This window comes from Melanotaenia boesemani, chromosome 24, assembly GCF_017639745.1.
Source record: "Melanotaenia boesemani isolate fMelBoe1 chromosome 24, fMelBoe1.pri, whole genome shotgun sequence".
NCBI lineage: Eukaryota > Metazoa > Chordata > Actinopteri > Atheriniformes > Melanotaeniidae > Melanotaenia > Melanotaenia boesemani.
The window spans coordinates 18,002,178-18,022,478 of record NC_055705.1 but is presented as its reverse complement, the minus strand read 5'-3'; the positions used below and the strand labels follow the sequence as shown (position 1 = coordinate 18,022,478).

At 37.2% G+C, this 20,301-nt stretch overlaps 1 protein-coding gene across 2 annotated transcripts in view; it reads right to left on the bottom strand.

Moving 5' to 3' along the window:
* LOC121635202 (E3 ubiquitin-protein ligase Midline-1-like) overlaps positions 1 to 20,301 on the bottom strand; it is a 65,729-nt gene that overhangs the window by 9,117 nt on the left and 36,311 nt on the right. For both annotated transcript variants that reach the window (XM_041978291.1, XM_041978290.1), the window contains exons 2-4: positions 15,436 to 16,229; positions 6,171 to 6,266; positions 190 to 297 (exon numbers count right to left, since the gene is read on the bottom strand). In XM_041978291.1, the coding sequence (XP_041834225.1) occupies positions 190 to 297; positions 6,171 to 6,266; positions 15,436 to 16,161 (930 nt within the window). In that variant the 5' untranslated portion in view covers positions 16,162 to 16,229. The remainder of the gene's footprint in view (positions 1 to 189; positions 298 to 6,170; positions 6,267 to 15,435; positions 16,230 to 20,301) is intronic.

The following is a 20,301-nucleotide window of genomic DNA, read 5'->3' as shown; positions in this document are numbered from 1 at the left end:
CTAAAAAAAAAATACACCATGTAAGGAAGAAAATCATTCAACGCAGGAAAATGGTCAGCCTTAAAATGGGCAATGAATGAATTTTCACTCAAAAATCTCAAAAGGTAAAAAAAAGTGAGAAAATATGAGGACTGGACAAAATAAAAGATACTTGCTGTCACTCCTCACCTTTCGATGTGTTCACCTTACCTTCCCTTCTTTGATCTTGTTGCCAATGATCTGTCTCCTCTGCTGAATGATATCAATCAGGACGTCACACTCCTCCAAGAGCTTGCCCTCCTGGCGGGACGCATTCACCTGGGACCAATTGATGCATAGCATTAGCGGAACAAAAGGACTGTTAAAGGATGAAGACAGGCAGCTAAAGAAGGGATTTATGTCTACTGGCTCAACATCATGACAAATGAGGATGGGGTGTTGGGGTGTTATTTTAATCCTTCATCCTGTCTAAAAGCAAAGATTTAGTGAAGATTCGGTGCATTCTGCATCCTGCTATCTTTAGTGCTTAATGATTCATAGGAGTAAGAAATGTTGACAAGATACTTAACAGTCATAAAAACACTTTATAAACTATATAAATTTAATCTGGAATATATAGCAAATCCTTCTTTGAGTGGTTTTTCATACTCTGAAAGCGTATTCCCCATTCATAAAAAGGCCATAGTAAACTTTATAGATCCTGTTTGACATAGGGATGAGACATTTGGTGTTTAATTGAAACCTGTACAGAATTGCCTTGGTTGATAGCAGCATGACAGATTAGCAGATAAAACTCACTAATGTGGAAGTTTTTCAAAGTAATATAAACTAAATTTAAGCAGTTAAAGATCCAACAACTGGTAATATGCCAAATCACGCAGAGATAAGACTGAAAAAAACGTCCATGATGTGACTTACGTCAGTTGTCATGCTTCCACTGTCATGTAAACTAAAACAGATATACTGTAAGCTTTGATGTCTTTGCTTTTGTGTGATGATTGAGCAGGAAGTGTTTCAAGCAGGCTTCTGTCATCATGAAATGTTGTTGAAGTTGAACTGCCTCATCTAGAAGAGATTAAATGATGCATTTTTTGAAAATAGATAATTTGCCTTGCTCCAGAAAAAGTTAGTAAAATGTTTTCAAAATGTATTTGTGCACAAACAGCTACAAAAGGAACAGCTAATGAAGATGAAAAGATGGACCAATAAAAATGTTTGGACAATCCTCTCTATTTAAAAGGTTCCACAATTTATCTGCACCACAATTTATTAAATAAATTAATAGGCTTTTCACAAGTCCATCCCCATTTTCAAGTTTAAATCGTCTTTATCAACAGCACTGATTACCAATTCATTGACAAGCAATGCAATGAAGTGCTTCTAAAACACTTTATTTGGCTTGAAGTATGATGTTTCCTCATCTGCCAGTCAACAACAGATTGTATTGTGTTTTCACCCACCACGGCCTCTTTTTGGTTCAGCATCTTAGCCCTTGTCATTTTAAAAATTTTTAAGCCAAATGTTACAAGCAATTGCAGGGAAATTAATATATTTCACTCTGAAGATTGCTGGTTCAGTTCTCAACCTCCCCAGTGTCTGAACCCAACATTGTCCCCAATCTGTTCCTCACCTATGAATTGCTGTGGATAATAGCATCTATATAATAAATGAACTATGTGTAATTTCCGCACATAGGAGATCATACTCTACATTTCTGGCAAGAAAAGAAGTACATCCACTAAACATTTTATGAAGGACATATCTGAAACACTTCAATGTGTGTTACTTGTGTATCATATTTGATACATATGGTTTTTGAGACCTATTGCAACACTTTATGGTAAAAAGTTTGTTAAGTAAACAATCTGAAATCTGTCTTCTGCCAACCCCCGTCCCTGGGGGTACCTTGTACACTGCAACAACTTTAACATAATACGCAGTACTGAAGGATACATATATTCAAATTATTTGATATTATAATAATGACTTAATATTAAAAAAAGAAAAAAAAACAGCCATTATTTTTTTAGTTCGACTTTAAAGTGATTATGACTCTTCCATTAAATGGATTACAGTCCACTGCACCTCTGACTATAAGCCCATTGGAAAAAATTAAGTAAAATTATGGCCTTCATAAAACATCATCAACCAATGAAAACAGGCATGGTTTGGGTGACAGAGTGGTTCTCTTTCAATCAGATGATTGAGGGCTCAATCCCTAACCCTGCAATGTATGAAAGTATCCTTGGAAAAGCAGAGAAGAAAGTCAATACAAAGCAACCAATGTTTCAGGAAAGGCATTTTTTTTCTGCATATGGGGTTTTAAAAATGCAGCTTTTAATTTGGCATGCACACAGCAGTTTGTTCTCTGGGACCAACAATAAAGACATAAGGACAATGTCAATAAACACTGGGAACCGGGAAATGGAAACTGTCCCAGTTCAATTGTGACTATGCTGTATGAAAAGTGTGAAAAATATAAATAGTAAAGGCTTGTTTAATTTCAGTGACAGTAAATTGAAACACCTGTTTGCCTCAAATCACAATGTTGGCAGTTAGGATTAGAAAAAATGATCTAACTGAGTTGGAGGTGTTTGGGAGGGGGATCATTGATTAAATTTGAGGTTGTTCTGCCATGAGGGTCCTTTGAAAAAAAAAAAAAAAAGGCATCAAGCTTCATTCTCTGAGGTATCAGATTCATTTTGCAGTTGGAAGCCTTTCAGTCTGAGCAGGCTATAAAAGTTGTTTCAACTCCAATTATAAGACTACAGGTCCTAACAACCTGCAAGTTCTCATTGTGGTGATTTCCTAGACGCCCTTTTAGCACCTTGTAAAGTGCCTGCTTACTGTAGCAAAGCAATAGCTGGGGAAGCAATGAAAGGGAAGTCTGTTGCAAGTGTTTTCAAGCCAACGAGAAACTCTATAGTTGTTTATCTAAACCTACACTATGTTGACAGGTGTTTTAATAATGACATCATGGGGAGTCATTTACTTTTCCTCCACAAAGCCAAACAAGCCTGGAAAGGACTTTCACTGCATCCTCAGAGTCCCTTCCTAACCAGTTATGTGATTTTCTTGGATCATGTTGCCAAAACAAACAGTTTGCCACCTGGATTACATCTCCGTGCTTAAGTGAGACATGCTGGGCCGAACGCCTCGGCTCTGTTGTATAGCAATGCTTCTACATCTGTCTTTGCAACTCTGCTAATTGACTTCTTTGACATCAGAGCAAAGTATTACATCAGTGGTATCTCCGTGTAGTACTTTGTTCAATAAAGTGTCATTCATTCATTTATTCAAACACAAAGAATCATACTGATGCTCAAATTATGTTTTTTTTTCCTTTTTTTTTTAAATAGGTATAAGCAGCAGCATCTCACTAGGTTTGGAAATTTTCCAAAACATTAAAATTGAAATGAAAGATTGTCTGTGTAGTTTTTCATTAAGCTTGTGTTTGCTTTCACTGTCTTTTCCTGACTCTTCTTCTGAACAACCATGTGGCTTTTTAGACACATGGGTCATCTTCAACACTCCAGAAAACATGCTTTAAAATTCAAAGAAGGACATTTTGCAGTGGAAAATTGCATTGTAATGGTGCATGAGTTCTATGATAATGTGCAGATCTGGAAAGTATTTACCAGGAAAATACTACCAGTCAATTTGTTATTGTTATTCATGTTGATAATTGTAAATCCTTTCACTTTGAAGATCTTCTGTATCAGGAAGAATGAAACATGAAAGAATCCCACCATCATCAGCAGATTTTAGATGAATGACAGCATGACTTATTCGACCATGTCATCCTTTACTGGGCAAAAACTGAAGATACTTAGTAAAAAAACTTAAATAGTCCATAATGCAATAGTTTGTAGAACCACCTTTTGTGAGTGATTCTCTCTATATTGTTAGGAAATGTTATAATACTTCCCAGTTTGATGGGCAGCAACAATTGTTTCTCTAGGATCGTTGCTGATGTCTTTCCTCCTTAGCATTGAGTTGAAACACACCTGAATGTTCCAGACCAGAAAACTGCCAAAACGTCTGCTTTTGTCACACGTTCTCACACACAAATGGAAGCAATTTCAGGGTTCAGTGTCTTTCCCAAGAATAGTTCAGCACCTGTTCTGGGGAAACTAGGGATCGACTGACTGACCTTCCGATTGGCAGAACACTGCTCCTATGGATGCAGAAGGGGCTTAATTATTTTTTCTCTCACTGCTTCTGGATTAGTTTTTGGTTAAATAAGGCTTTTTAAAATTTAATGTAAAGTTACCAACATAGTGCTATTTATTTACAATAAATATTAATATCGGCTACATTTGCATGAGTAACAACATTACAGTTCTTTAAATGGGGTGGACTTCCAATCCTCCCATACAGATATAACCTCTGAGATGGCCTATCTGTTCTACATTTATCCATCTGTGCACAGTGGTCATTATCCATTGAGGAAGTCAGTAGAATAAAAGCTTTACTAATGTAGCACACAGTTTACAGTTAGGAAATAAAGTAGTGTCATGTATATTTACTGTGAAATAAAATATGTAGATTCACTGAATGCATCAGTGCATCAGTTTTTGTTTATGCCCAGGACTGAAACATGGTATTTTCTCATTTATTGTGAGTCATATGACTACTTCTATTTCATTTTCCAATAGAAACCAAGCCATTGAATCATTCATTTGAATTCAGTGCACCTTCCCAAAATTCCTCTGCAATGGTGTCCTATTTTCCAACATGTAAATGGCAACATAGCATGCTGCAAGTGTGGTTCAGAAGTAGATTCTGACAACATAACAGGATGCCAGCTGAATGAGCATGCATACCTAATGTGCAGCAGGGGCACAGACCCGTGGGCACAGCTGAGATGGTGAGTCAGGGTAACTGGATGTGAGTTTGGAGTCTTGTTTTCATTTTTTTTAAACATGTCTCTGCAGTCAACTTCAGAAAAGTTTTGGAATAGCATTTTCTGGTGTAAAATATTCAGAAAGCTCTTCAGCAGCACGCAAGCCAGTCCAACTTGTACGCATCTTCTTTGTACATAAACCCCTGTCTTATTGGTTTTTTTTTTCCTTAATTGATTTTTTTATAGTGCTTGTCCAGTTTGCACATGCATTTTTTACTCTTAATCGCCTTTTTTTTTCCTTTTGCCCATGTGGAAAAATGAAAAATGGGTCAAGAATTTTTATCTCTTTTTCTCCCTTTCTTTGTATGTCATAATTTATTCATTTCAGATTTTTTAAGTGGAGTGTTTTGACACTTTTTCAGTGCCAGAAAAAGGAAAGAGGTTGTGTTTTCTTTCTTTTATGTATTTTGACTTAAAATTCCCTTCTTAAGTTTTGCTCACGAGAAATTTAAAAATGCAGGCAATACATGCAAAAAGGGCTGCAGCTAAAATAAATTACTTTAAATCTCTTCAATACAACACAATCCCCTCTTCCTTAGACTTTGTGAAGACCTTGCCGGACTGAAAGGCTGCACTCCATAATTTCTAAACTAAGACGTTGCTGCTTTTTAACCCTGTGGCATTACTTTATATAAAGCACCTTAGTGGGAGGAGGTGTGTGGGGTGGGGATGGATTACTTTAAACAAAGCATGCATAGCACAGATCTGCATTCAAAAGAGTTAAAAGCATGCAAACATCCACTGAAATGGATATAAACCTAATAATAAATATGTTAAAATTTGACAAATTGTGTTTCATAATAAATATTTTTCATGGAATATGCTTATGTGAGACACATATTTACAGATTTAAAGGCAAGAATCATTACATTTTAATTTAATAAAGACCCCACAGTGCAAGTTGAACACATCTTTAAATTAAAAACATATGGATTTTTATTTGCTATAAAATGATAAGTTTTGTTTCAATAATCAATTGTTCATTCTTTAAAATGTCTAAAAAGTCACTAATATAAATACATTTTAATTAACCAGCAAGGCAAACACTGATTTTAAGTTGTTTTGTTGGTTTTATTCAGCCTTTTGCTGCATATTTAGCCACTGAGCTTTGCTACATGCTAGGCTAAAAAATACTGAGCTCTGATTTCAGAGAGTCATAAAAAGCCATTCTGAGTTTTGTATATTCACCACAGCAGATCAAAAGCTCAAATTTTATCATAAAATCCACCTTTTAGTTCCAGATTATTCAGGTCATTGATGACACCACAGACCAGTTGGAACTTACCTCTACATGTTGACAGGTCTGGATCATTTTCCCCATAAGAGACTCCAGCTCATTGTTCCTCTTGATCAGATTGTTCAGGTTGGAGTCCAGGGCTTGCTGTGGCAGAAATGAGAAGCATTTGTAAATCTAAAGAAAGAAATATATGTGGCATAATTGCATGAATAAAGAGATTCAACATTACACCAAAAAAAAAAAAAAAAAAAAACATCAAAAAGCATTAAAGATAAATAATGTTTTTTCCTCCAAATCCTCTCCAAGTATTCCCAGGATGTGCAGAAGTTTTGGGGATGCATTTAGTGGCCATGTACCTCTGAGTGAGGGTAGCACCGCTCATCCCTGCAATGTCTTCTCATCTTGCCCTGTCCGAAGCTCCAACAGCAGATCCTACTCTAGGAGAGGATGTAACTGGGATAGGCACTCCACTGAGCACCAAGCCATGCGCAAGCCCAGCCAAGCGACAAATCAGGCATCAAAAGCTTTCCCTATGAGAGCACACAGCAAAGCTTTGGGCAAACGAACCGGCAAACAGGTGACAGCACGTCAGTGTAGTCCCCTGATGCTCCTCCCTTTTTATTTCTCCTCTTCCACCCCTCCCCCTTCCTTTCTTTTTTCATATGCCAGGGCACAGGCTGTCTCCCTTACTTCCATGTTTCACATTATTGCCAAACCGAGCGTGTTTAAGCTGTTCTGATGCCATGTTTCCTCTTCCCCCCACTCAAAACAGTCTTCATGATGACTCCAGGCTCATATGAGGCGAAAGAGGAGCTTGTTTCCAAAACTGTATGCCGATCAGCAAGGCCAAAACACAGCTTTCCTTCACTATCTTAAGCTTTCAACACTTTTTGTAAACAAGCCAGCTCTGATGTTAACACTGAGGATTAAAAAGGCTTTACCTAAACAGCAATGGCGAGCATGGATGGAAATGGTGGGATTTGTGCATTTGTGTGTAAGTTGAGGTGGCACTCGGGGGTGAATGGCTGACCTTAATACGCAGATGACACACAAAAGAAGCATAAGGGCCTGCTTGCACAGAAATATGACGCTGTTTTACGCTTTAAAAAAAAAACAAAGCCAAACAAACTAAACTAAACAAGACAAGAAAAAAGAAAAACATAAAAAACTGGTTATATTCCTGCCACTGGGGCACTAGATAAATAACAGGCGAAAAAATATCATAAAATTACAGTAAAAATCCCCAAACTTTTAACTTAATCTTTTGTTGTACTTCAGGTTTTAATGTTTAATGAAAGATGTTAACATGGTTTATATTAATTCAGTTCTTCGCCAGTCCAGAGACTTACTTATATATACCATATAACAGTATAAATAAATTCAAAGAAAAATAAGTTGTTGACAGTGTTAGATTGAATTTGCCTGTTTAACTATTTTTCAATCACACTGCAGTGAAATTGTGATCAAATTTTAACTGTTTTATGTTTAATTACATTTTTTCTGTATTTTTAGTTGCAGGTATTTTGTGTTATTGTTAATGCTAATTAACAAAGCATGTTAAAAATAGTGTGTTAACTGTGGTAACTTTTTTATGTAATCAATCGTGTTACAGATTTTAACACATGTGACTCATGGTAGCATCTGTCATTTATGATGGCAAGACATGGAACAAGATGGATCACACCCGCAGGGATGAGGGTGTTTTAACACCCACACTTTTCCTATTGATAGAGTTCAACACCTCCACTTTTTCTGCATTTTAATAATACTTAAGTTATGCAGGTGTGGAACTAGAAAATTTTTGATCAGGGGGCCAGACAGGGGCACTGAGCAGGACAAGGCAGGCACAAATGGGATATACATCTTTGTAAGGTCTTGATTTCACATCATTTTGAACTGATTATTACATTACTAAAATAAATTACTAAAATGATCATTAAATATAAAAAAAAAGCTAAGAAAAACCCAAATGAAGGCCAGTTAACACTAAATTTAAGCACTGGCTTGCTTTTTCTATTGGTATAATGCAGTGAAAATAGGGATTAATCTGATTTAAAATAATAATTATTTGACAGCCTGAGTTGTTTTACATTAGACATGTACTTGTGCGTTCGATTTCTATAATGCTATTGATGTCTACTCATATGTTTAAATAATACAGGAAAGAAACTGTCACAAAATCTGAAATAATAGATATTTTTTACAGTGTAGTTCGACACAAAAATAAACTAAACCTCTGAAAAATAAAGACCAGAATCTGTGAGCTTAAATATAAAAAGATTAGGATAACATCAGTGTGTTAGGTGTGTTTATTTGCAGCCAGATTTAGACATGAAGACCTTAGCATATATCTGCAGTATCCATGTTGTCAGTGAGTATTTATCTGTTGAAGATGGACCGCCTGCCTGTCCCATCTGTTTGATCATCTGTCAATCATCCTGCTGGTTTATCCATACTGTCTGACTCTTTCACTGAACAACCTTTTTTTTCCTGCAGCCAGTCCACTGCAGATTTTCTCGCCAGTTAATATCTGCTCTATTAATCCATTTTGACTTAATGACTTTTTCAAAATAAGGTGCAAATATACAAAATTTGTTCCACAAACTGAAACTAAACTAGTAATGGTAAGTAACCAAGTGCATGCGGATGCTGACAAAGGTCTTTTTTTTTTTTTTTTTTTTTTCCCCAGAGCCTGTTATCTCAACAGTATCTGCCTCTGATTAGCAGGAAGCTCATGGAAGTTCTTCCTCTCCTTCCTCTCAGACAATATTGGCTGTGAAAATGAGGTAAACTCCATCTGTTTGTTCTACCTTAACATCTTCCACATTTAAACAGACCTGCATGACTCTGTTTCTATTCACTTAAAACATTCTCAGTCCTTTTGTTTATGGCACGCCGCCGATCGAAAGATTGATGAGAACTCCACCTTTTGTAAGATTTCCTGTGATGCTGAACAGGATTGTACCAATCCCTGCTTGGATGCGTTTCCTTTATGTGAGGGATGGATCACAGAAACCTTTTTTTTTTTTTAGTCCATCTGTCTCAAGACACATCTGTACTATATATGTTTTATTACCACTGGATTGGGGCTTCTCTGTTTGATAGAGACCATTGTTTCTCATGAGTGAGCTCTTCTGTAAATGGAAAATAGTTTTTCTATCAGACTAAAAGGAACGGTCATGACTCTTGCTAGTAAAAGAGATGTGGTCCAAAAGCAAAGTACATGAAAAAAAGGATCATTGTTCTGGGGACAACTGAAATACAGAATTAAGTGTGTGTTTGTGTGCGATTGAGAGAAAAGATAGCCTCAAGCAAAGGAAAAAACAGCACAAAAAGGAGAAAAAAACACAGTGATCAGAAACACAAAAACTAATAAATCTTCTTAACCAGAACTAATAATAATCAGACATGTTTCTACTAATTCCTAACTTTTTAAAAAAAAAAGAGATCAATTCTGAGATTAAACAGATGTGGAGTTTCTAATATGTCCACAAAGTGTGATTTTGTTGGATTTTTCCATTAAGGCAAAGGTTAGCCATAGCCTTGGAACCTAAGCTACTAATGGTCGTCATAAAATGTAAAATCCACTAATTAAAGGAAGTGTATTACTTTCTTTTTTTTAACGTGATATCTCTGAAAAATATAACTAAAGATAAAAATGGGAATAAAAGTGTAATAATTTTTTAAAAGAAAAAGAAATGAACAGAGTGCAGATTTTTAAGCAGTAACTATTACGTCCAAATGAAGATCAGATCCAGAACAGCACTCACTGTTAACATCCAGGTGAAATCTAAGAAAAGCCTACTTCGCTAATGGGATGCGGGTTCTGTGACTGGAAAAAACTGAGACAGCATAAAATGTTTGCTGTAAACATCACTGACATGAATACCTGATACAATCTGCTGCAGAAACTTAAGATGGCTGTGAAGCTTCTCTGTGTTTACATATTACACTTAGACTGTATTCACACCTAATAGTCAGCTAGACTTCTACAAACAGGGACCCGGTTTAATTCAGCTGATCAGTGCTTTCACATTGTATATAGTCCAACAAACCAAACTCCTGTTTAACTCCTTAATGCTTGACTAAAATGTAAAAATAAGATTTATTTACAACTGTGTAAATAAAAAAAATAAAAATAAAAAAAAAAACAGAATATTGAAAACACAAAACAAAAACACTAAGAACTAAAAAAAACAACAAAAAGCAAAATAAAACTGGAATAAAATTTAATTAGATTAAATATTGAATAAATTAATAACAATGTATTAGATTTGTATTCATTTATAAATCATTTCATTGCTTAATTTAACAAAATCAATACAAACATAAATCTCAAAAACTTAAATGAAAAGGTGCTCCTCTCACTCAAATAATGAAATTAAAATAAAAAAGATAAAAATGAATAATACATACATAATATCAATTAAATACATAAATAATATTAAATAAAACGAAAAAACAAGAAGTGATTAGATATAAATAAATATAATAATAATAAAAGCAATTTAAGCAATAATAAAAGGGTTAAGCAGCATATTCCCCTTCTCACCTGAGGTGGCGCTGCATCAAGAATAACCGAAGAAGAGGATAAAAACTAACTAGAATGCCTACTGATCTATTGGTTAACGCAGAGCAACTTCTTTTTCCACCACATAAGCTGTTGTCTACTTCCTTCATTTTGTTTCCTTAGAGCAAACCGAGACCTGTATTTTTAGGTGGACCAGATTTCGCGTCTTTGATGCACATCATAGTTTGGCTGCACATTCCAACCTCCCCAAACACACCAGACGTTCCAAGCAAACAAATTAGTGCTCGATTGAGGCCCTGTTGACATGAAATTTCCAAGCAAAACTTTTCTCTTTGCATTTTTTAAATTTGCATTTGACATCTCCATTTATGACAAAGCACAAATAGGAGCAGAAGGGATGTAGTGCACATCCAGGCCTCTAGTTGGTGGTGAAACTTTGCACTGACACAGGTGTGCACCACATTCTCATAAGACCTGAGAGCGGAACACAACAACAGAACCTGCAAACCAGCTTGTCGATGTCTTTCTCAAAATTGTTCCGCCATCAACTTGTCCTTCCAGGTCTTATCCAGAGGCATCTTTTAGTAACCCTCCAGTTGCAAACATGTGCACTATTTATCTGGTGCACCTTACCTGATGGCATAAATGTTCTACCAGAAACAGGTTTTGCTTCAACAGACCAAATAAATTAAAAAAATGCCGCAGCACAAACATGACACGGAGGTCCACCATTGTTGCTGTTGTGCTTTTCACAGGTTAAGCAGGGTCTGAGTGCAAGATGACATGAAATACATCATCTTCAGGACTGACAAGTCTCACCTTGCGTTGCTTGAAAATTTTACTCTGGAGGCTGTTCTCAAATCCTTGCAGTTTTATCCACCCCAGACTCTGTTACCATGTAAACCAGAGCCCAGAAAGCAGCAAAGTTTGTGTTTTATTGTCTCAGCATTGTGGTGTAAACAGGGTCTAATAAGCACTGGTGTGAATGCACCTGGAAAGCAAGCATGATATGCAATATACACTTTTCCTTTTTTTCCTTTTCTTGTTTTAATTTAATGCAATTTTTCTACCAATTGCTGAAGTTTTCTTTAGATCTTCTCAGAGATTAGTTCCAGCCTCTATTTCATATAAATTTTTCATCAATGCTGTATCCACCAGCAGGAAGCCCTTGTCAGGGAGGAAGGCTCTGGAGTCTTTTTTTAAAACCACCCAAAAAAATGCAATGTATTTCAGTTCGTGAGCTTCTAAGAAAGTAGAGCGTTCATAACTAAAGAGCAAGATGTGGCAGAAATCAAAACAAAGCTCAAAAAGGCAACTAAATATTTCATATACATTTGTCATGAAGCAAATACATTTTTAAATGGATGCAAACTTTGCTGCACGTATAAAATGTATTGCTGAATATTACCTAAAAAGAAAACAATAAAATATTTTTGTGACAAAAATAAAATGAACATAAATAATCTGAAGACCTTTTGGTAAAATAATGAAGTTAGCAAACAAATAAGGCATTAAAAAGTATGAAAACACCTTCTGAAAATCTTATTTTTGCATCTTGAATCACACCCACTAGGGTGGGTGAGTGTGATCACACACTATCCTGAAACAGTAGATAGTTTACTTACATCTCTGGAGCTCATAAAATGTTCAGCTTTTATGGCAAAACATGTATCAAGTATATAAAGCTAAATGGTGTATGCATCAGCAATGTGCAAATGTAATAATTAAGTTTCATTGTCTATAACTGAGCTTGTCAGCTCAATGGAAGCTGTTTCAATTCTAGATAAGAGTTTATCAAAGAAGAAGGAACACTAAAAGCTACAACCATGCTGTGATATAAAACCAAGGTTGACACAAACAGCAGCTCTCATCTTTTATCCTCAAGTCTGCTCAGACCCCAAGCCAAGGACTTTAACAGTTATTTCCAACCAGCTCCTCCATCAATTTCCTGGAACAGGGATAATTTTATCTCTGAAAAAGGATGGGTGTTCCCACAATAACCTCCATGCTTCAGGCACACACCACCACTGCCACTCCAAAAAGGAAACTATTCCAATAACCTGTTATCCCTATGGAGAATTCGGGGTATGTCAAATTCCAGGGTAAAAAGTGTCAAAATTTAAACAAGTCAGACCCCAAAATGAATGAAAAAGAAATGATTACTGCACCTTTCCTTGAAGAAACTATGTGCTGAGTCTTCTGGTTTCACAAACTGATACAAAACAACATGGATGGATGGGTGGATGGATGGACGGACAGACTCCTAAGCTGGGCATGTTACTGCTATCAAGTAAACTTTCATTTCACTTTGAAACCATATTTTACACAAAGCTGCGTATTTATGACCATTAGTGAAATCATTGTGTTTAAAAATAACTGTACAAGCAGCATCAGATGTTATTATATAAACATGCATTTGCAATGTAGTCGCAATCATACACAATGCACTCTCCATGTTCCCAGCATGAACCAAATATTACTGTGTCATGCTGTCCTCAGATTTTGTAGAGGTTACCTCGAGGCTAAAAGGGTCTTAACCCATGTTTTGAATCAACCCATATGCCAGCTGAGTAGCTTGGTGGCTAAACAGGTGGTCCAAACCCAATCTCTTTTTTTTTTTTAACAGAAAATGTTTCCCTGTGTGTGTGTGTGTGTGAGGGGGGGGGGGGGGTAGTATATGTGCATGTAGACATACATGTCTGGATGTGCATGTAATTATGTGCCAGAAAAACAAGTTAATGAAGCATATGTGCTTTGTTTTGCCATCTGCTTGCAGTGCCCTCACGAGATACAGTGACCCATGTCAAAAAAGCAGGACAAAGAAAAATGGCCAACAAGCAAATATAAAACTACAATCTTTGTTTTCCTTTTAACAAATATAGTTACTGTTTAGCTTTAATCAAACCTTTAAACAAGCAACTGAACACAGAACCACAGCAAACAAATCAAATAGGTGAAGACATATTTTTAAGTTCAGCACTCAGCTTTGCAGTTTCAATCATTTCAATGCAGCTGAAGATGCTCATTTCTCAGTTTTTGCTCATTTTACTTGTGGTTCCTTCTAAAATTAGAATGGGAGAAATCAAGTTATCAGGATCTTATGGCGATAGCTCCCAGTTTGGGTTTGGGAAGGACACACCCTCTCGATCTTAAATAACAGGCTTGAAACTTTTCTTCTTCTTCTTTTTTTTTTTTTTTTTAATAAAACCTTTCATTTTCTTTTAATTTATTTATCTGGCTAAATTTACCTGGCTGGTTAGATCAAAGAGCATAAGCACATAATGTGATGAAAAAAATATAACCCTCCCAGCCACCAAGGCACGAGCCATAATTATACATATGGCAAGGTATGTGTTCAGACTGATTTTACGTACAGGCAATAAAATAATTCACTGATGTTTGGTAAATTATCTTTTCTCCCATTAGATGATTCTATCTATATCTATATAGTCCACACTATTTAACTTTTTAACATGTGTTTCAAAAACCTTGTAAAGGAAAGAGTTGCATGATGGCACAGTTGCAAAACCCAAAGTCGCCAAAAGATAAAATCTGCCACTCAAGACAACAGCAGAGGTTTTGTTGTCTTTTGTTCTTGAACTTTAACACATTTTGATCATGCCTGCTTTGTGGATATTAATAAGAAATGCTCCAGAAATGGAGAATGTGTTTTGGAATATGTTTTTTTTTTTTTAAACTCTTATAGTAGACCCACTTAACAGAGGAAACCATATAAGTGCATAAATGAGCCCTTTAAAATGTATATCACAGTGGAATTTGATCCCTGGTCTGTTCCATGAAGCAGGTTTAGGTTATGGTTCAAACTGAAATTCTCAACATAATGCAGTTGTTTCACGTAAAAAGACATTAGTGCATGGGCATTAAAAAGAATGGGTCTGCACTTTTTACATGCCAGGACATACACTTAATACCCCACTCAGATCCAGTGACACAAACACAACAGAGCTGTTTGCATGCCTCTCAACCCATACAGTGATTTGGTACTGCCTCTCATTACCTCTAGCTGGCTCACGCACCAATGCTGGTACATAGAGTCGACCCAGATTACTCTGACTTTCTGAGAGTCAAAGACAAACTACACTGTTTGACTTTCAGCAAGAGGAGATTTGTCAGCAGGATGGAACACCTTCTGTAGCTCAAAATACAGACGGGTTATTCCAAAGCTTTATCCTGCTTTTGAAGATCCAGAACTAAAGTTAATTATTTTTATCTAATAAAGTCATCAGCATATCAAACTTGGCAAATTCCTCAAGAGTACAACAGCAGCACATACTTCACTATACTCCATATACACACATACAAGCTACCTTTATGGCCCTACAATAGCCACGCTCAATTAAGCACACTTTTACCCAGCAGGCAAGTAGCGCTCATTAACCTGCAACCTCATTCAAGACACCAGGCCTTGTCAAAGTGACACTCCCCACAATCGCTGTATTTGCATGCCTGTGAATACCCTCCTGGCTCTCTAGCACGGTGTAATGATTATGCTAATTGCCTAATTATTCGGGAGAGATAATAAGTCAGAATGAAATGATGTAATCTTGCTTGATAATCAAGTTTGATACCTGTGTAAGGATAATAGCAAATTTCATCCTTCAGAGCAGAAAGAAATTAAGGTTTAAAATTAATTCTGTGTGCAAGATAAAGAATGTTGGAGGCTCTATTTCCTGATCTGTAATTAGACTGAGCCAAATTTCTCTGGAAGCAGCAGCAGGTTTTAATAGGATTTTTATTGAAAACAAAAACTTGTGTCCTTACCCTGAGTTTCTCATAGCGGTCGCTCAATGCTGCCACTTGGTGGTCCCTGTGCCGTCCAACCAGTTTGCACAGTGAGCAGATCAGCTGATCATCGCTGACGCAGTACATGTTCACCTTCTCCTCCTCGTGTTCCAGGCACTGGAGCCCTCTGAGGTGGGAATCGGGCATTGGCTCAATGAGCCGGTGACCCGTGAATGGCTTCTTGTTGGGGTGCGTTGCTTTGAGGCACTCCTCGCAGTACGACACCTCACACGTCACACATGTCTTAACTGCGTCCTGTGGTGGGTCCTGCTCACAGAACTGACACTGGACCGGCTCCGGAGGTGTGCCCGGGCTTGACATGGCGGCGCTGACGGGGACCAGTGCCAGCCGGTTGCTCCCTTCCTCGCAGGGAGAGTTGGGCCCGCTTTGTGGGCCAGGCAGTGACAGTGGTAGAGGAAGCCCAGCTGAAGATGAGGCTCGTTGAACTCTATCAATGATGTTCTGCAAGGTTACGTTTCTCTTAAGTCCTTCTAGTCCACGCTCCGGACTCAGGGAAATGACATATCTACAAGTCGGGCACTGGAAAGCCCCGATGTTATGAACGGATTCGTTGGTGGTGCAGTGGGAGACAAGGATGCGGTGGGCGCAGCCGAAGCACAAGCTGTGGGCACAGGGGAGCAGCAGCGGGTCTTCAAAGAGCTCCAGGCAGATTGGGCAGGTCAGCTCTGACTCCAGAGTGTCCATCCTGCTCAGAAAAGGCCAGGCGGGACCAGGCACAGTGTCAGCGAAATCCAGAATAGCCGCTCAGCTGTCTGGAGGCCAGAGACAAAGAGATAGAAGGGGAACAGAAAGGGAAAAGGGGGAAAAGAAAGCACAGGGATTTGTGACTTAATAAAGTGAAAAGGATTGCCTATCATTGCTCTCTTGGAAGGACTTATATCTCAAAATAGCAGACCACAGGGTGAACTTAGAGAATGCAAGTTTGTGTGAAAACTGCTCAGAAAATGGTGTCAAACCTACTAAAACACACAACCTTATTGATCTTTTTAAAATCCCAGATTCAAAATCTTTCAAGCAAGGAGTGGATGGCATCACTCCCCATTAGCTTAGAAAGAACGGATGCTGTTGACCCATTTTTTACCCTTTAATGATACTTACTGTTACCGACTGTGCTGCTGCAGGCATTGACACTTGAGTTTTGGCTGAGCTTGGATTAATAAGATTGCCATCTTGCAGCAGTCTCAAGAATTTCAAGTGCTGCCATAACATTAAAGCTTGAAGGAAAACTTTGTCGGGAAGTTCTTAAAATTGTATTGCAACTGTATTGCCTCCACACCAGTTACTTACTCTCTTTAATGGATTTGCAGTAGAAGTGATTGATACTTTATGTGCAGTTGTGGCTGCTGGAGCAAATTCGCAGCCAGTACTGGTACATATTTCACTGTGAAGAAAGACTTTAAACAAGACCCAATTTCTACTCTTGGTAATATTCAAGTTGAAATCTTGATAATACAGCAGAAGTGTAAGTATTTTGTAATAATGTTTATGGAAGTAGGAGGGACATTTTGATGTTTGCTGCAGCAGCTGCAGCCACAGCTGTAGTCACTTAGTAATTAGTGCACACTTCTGCAGAGTGGCTCATTCTCAATTTCTGTCTGTCTCTGCTGTCAAGGGGTCTCCTGGGCCTCGAGTTTCAGAGATTTCCATGCTGAAAAGAGCATGTTCATGTTTTTTTAATTGAACAATGTGGTTTCAACAGAAGTACATGAGGGTAAAAAAAGGGTGATGCACACAGCAGCTGAGCTTTTCTACATGTCTGCTTCTAGTGATGATGATGTTCCAAATTCAGTCCATATGAAATATTCTCATGTTGCTTTTGCAAAATGCACCGAAAAAAATCATCAAGTCTAATTATTTTGGTATAATTTCAATCTAGGCAGGGAATTATGTCAGTGATTGATAAAAAATTTGAACAAAAAGTAGGAATGTGAGCCAAAAACTTCAAAGATTTATGTTCACTGGTAAAGCATACATTGCTTTGCAAAACTCCGCAGCCACTCCTGATATATATATTGCTGAGATATGCTTTTTTATTATATTTATTTTTATAATTATTATTATTATTATTATTACTCATAGCTGTTTTGTAGTCATTTTGTTGGTGCAGAATATGATTATGTGTCTATCAAACATTGCTAGGGGCAGGTTCTGCTACAAAAACTGGAACAAGTTTTTGTGCTGTGACAGGCTACTTCTATGTGGCTATAAAGAAAAGAAATACAAATCAAAATGGGTTCTTTGCAAAGTTTTCTGGTTGATACCTTGAGTTGGGTGCTTTGGATCCTGGAATATAGCTCAGTGCTACATGACTTACAAACCACATTTGTTTGAAAATGATTATGAACAAGAAACTGGACTTGGAATGAAACAGCAGGCGATGTCCAAAAAAAAAAAAAAAAAAAAAATTTAAATATGTTCATGAAGCCTGGAGAAGTATTATTCAAGCCAATTTAAAAAATTTCAACGAGGTCTGGTGGCTTGAAAGCAAATATAAAGAAATGAAGGGTGGTTTAATGCTTCTTTGTGCTGTATAATAAGTCTTTTAAAGAAAATTTGTCGATGTTTGAAGAAAGAAATCTTTAGGAAATAGTGTTTTTACTGGCTTTACTGGAAAAATAAGTGAATTAGTTCATTTTCTGGACTTTGAACTAGCCTTCAAATTCTGAATAGTAAATCAATGGTACTGCAAAAGTGCAAAATTGAACCACACAGATTTTCAGGAATAAAAGGAAAAAAAAAACATGTGAAATACAGTTTTTGTAGATTGGCTCCAAATCCCATTTGGAGGTTTTGAAAAGTGGATTTCTACAGATAAGGAACGCAGTCAAATTGTAGCACATCGCTACAATAGACACAATTACTTCACCAAATTCAAAGTGACAGTGGCGAGCACAATCAGTGCTGCTACTGACAGAGTACTGGAGGACAACGTGGAGGACAGCAACATCAGCTCCATCACTAAAAACTTCAACTCATTAATAAACAGTGAGTTTTTCAAAGCATAAAACTGGCAATGGAAAATAACTGTTCATGAATCAAATGCGTTCTGTGCAGGAAAATAAATCTGCTCTTATCTCCAGTGAGTGGTATTTTCAGCAGATGTCACTGTTGACTGAGATTAAGTCTTGGGTGAATCGGGGTAGACTACTTTTTTCAGTATCTGCTCATTCTCTTGCAATCTTTATGCAAGAAAAAAACAGAAAAAAAGTGCTGCAGATAAACCATCCTCACTTGTGCTCTATGCAGTGTAAGTAATTTTAGAGGCTGTAATATTTGAGGGCAGATAACAGTAATTTGTGCTGATGAATTCCTGAGTCAGACAAGAGATTAAAGGCAGTAGCTTGCACAGATGAAATACTTTGACTGTGTGGTGAGAATTTAAAAAATAAAGAGATCTGGAGTTAGAAATAGTTTAATTTTATACAATTTCTTGCATCTGCAGATAGCTTCAAGCAATATACACAGGGAATGACAAATATGTCTGGAGAGCATCATTTACAGACATAGATATGAGGAATCAAGTTGTTTAACCCAGGCTAAGGACAGAAATGTCTCTGTTACAGAATCAAAGGCAAAGGAGAGAAAAATCACAAAGTCTCATAACAACTTATTCCAATAAACTAAGCTAAGTTAAGCAACTTTGAACCTTCCTTCCAAAATTGGGAAATCGAAGAAGAAATTCATGGAAATTTACACAAAAATTGGAGGAGAAAGGACATGGATTTGAGAAAATGGAAGTAATTCAGAGATCACACAGTATTCAAATGAATGGTGAATATGTTTGACCTGTAACAACAAATCCAAAAGAAAAGAAATTTACAGTATCCTCAAAAACCTGAAGGCAAAGACTGACGACTGTGCTGAGGATGTCCATGCTCTCTCAGAAAGGATCTAAAACTACTAGTTTCTTGTGACCCTTTGTAATGAGATGGACACAAATAGGAGCAAAAAGCAAGTAAAAGCAAGGGATCCTAAACGCACCACAGGTTAAAGAAAGAAAATCCATTCCATTCAGGAAAAAAACACACAAACCAAAATGTGTTTTAATTTAGACAAAAATGATCAAATGAACACTGGTAGATAAGATTGGGTGAAGTGCCTCCAAGCACACCATAGGTGACACTGTTGAACCACACATTGAAGTAGTGGAGCATAAAGAAGAAGAAGCAAAAAGACTAGAGGACGGGGCAAAGACAAGGATGGTGAAAACTAAGGGGGAGAAGAAGAGAAAGCAAGATGTGAATGAAAGAAAAAGACTATTCACAGTAGAGGCGGAATTTGTTAAAAAAAATTGTTAAAAAAAGAAAATCGCATTGTTTGTTTTCCCAACATCGCTTTGTGCCCCAGGACTGTCAGGGCTGCCAACATGTGTGAAAGGCTTCCGCTGTGCTGGCACCACAGAAATGTCAGTACCATTGCTCTTCAGTGGGGGGCAATGCAAGGCTGAATGAGTAGTGGAAGAATCAATCAGTGTTTTTCCTCCTTCTTTTTCCCTGCAGCTTCTGCATATGAGCAAAAATTATGCTTCTCTTGAAGCGCACACAGTTGGAACATGACTCCTTGCATCCTGTTTGGATATGTTTGTATTTACATACTTTTCAACACATCTATAAACTTAGATAAGTTTAATTTGATCAACAAAGAACAAAAGCTGAAAATACATGTGCTTCATACAAAGTTCAATGCACATCTGTCTTAAGACCTGACCTGACAATGGCGCCTTAATTTTTTTTAAACCAAAGCGTAATAAAACCGCAAACCACAGCCTTTTTGACTGGGGGGGGATTCCACGAAGCTGGATCAAGGGAAAGCTGGGCTTATCTT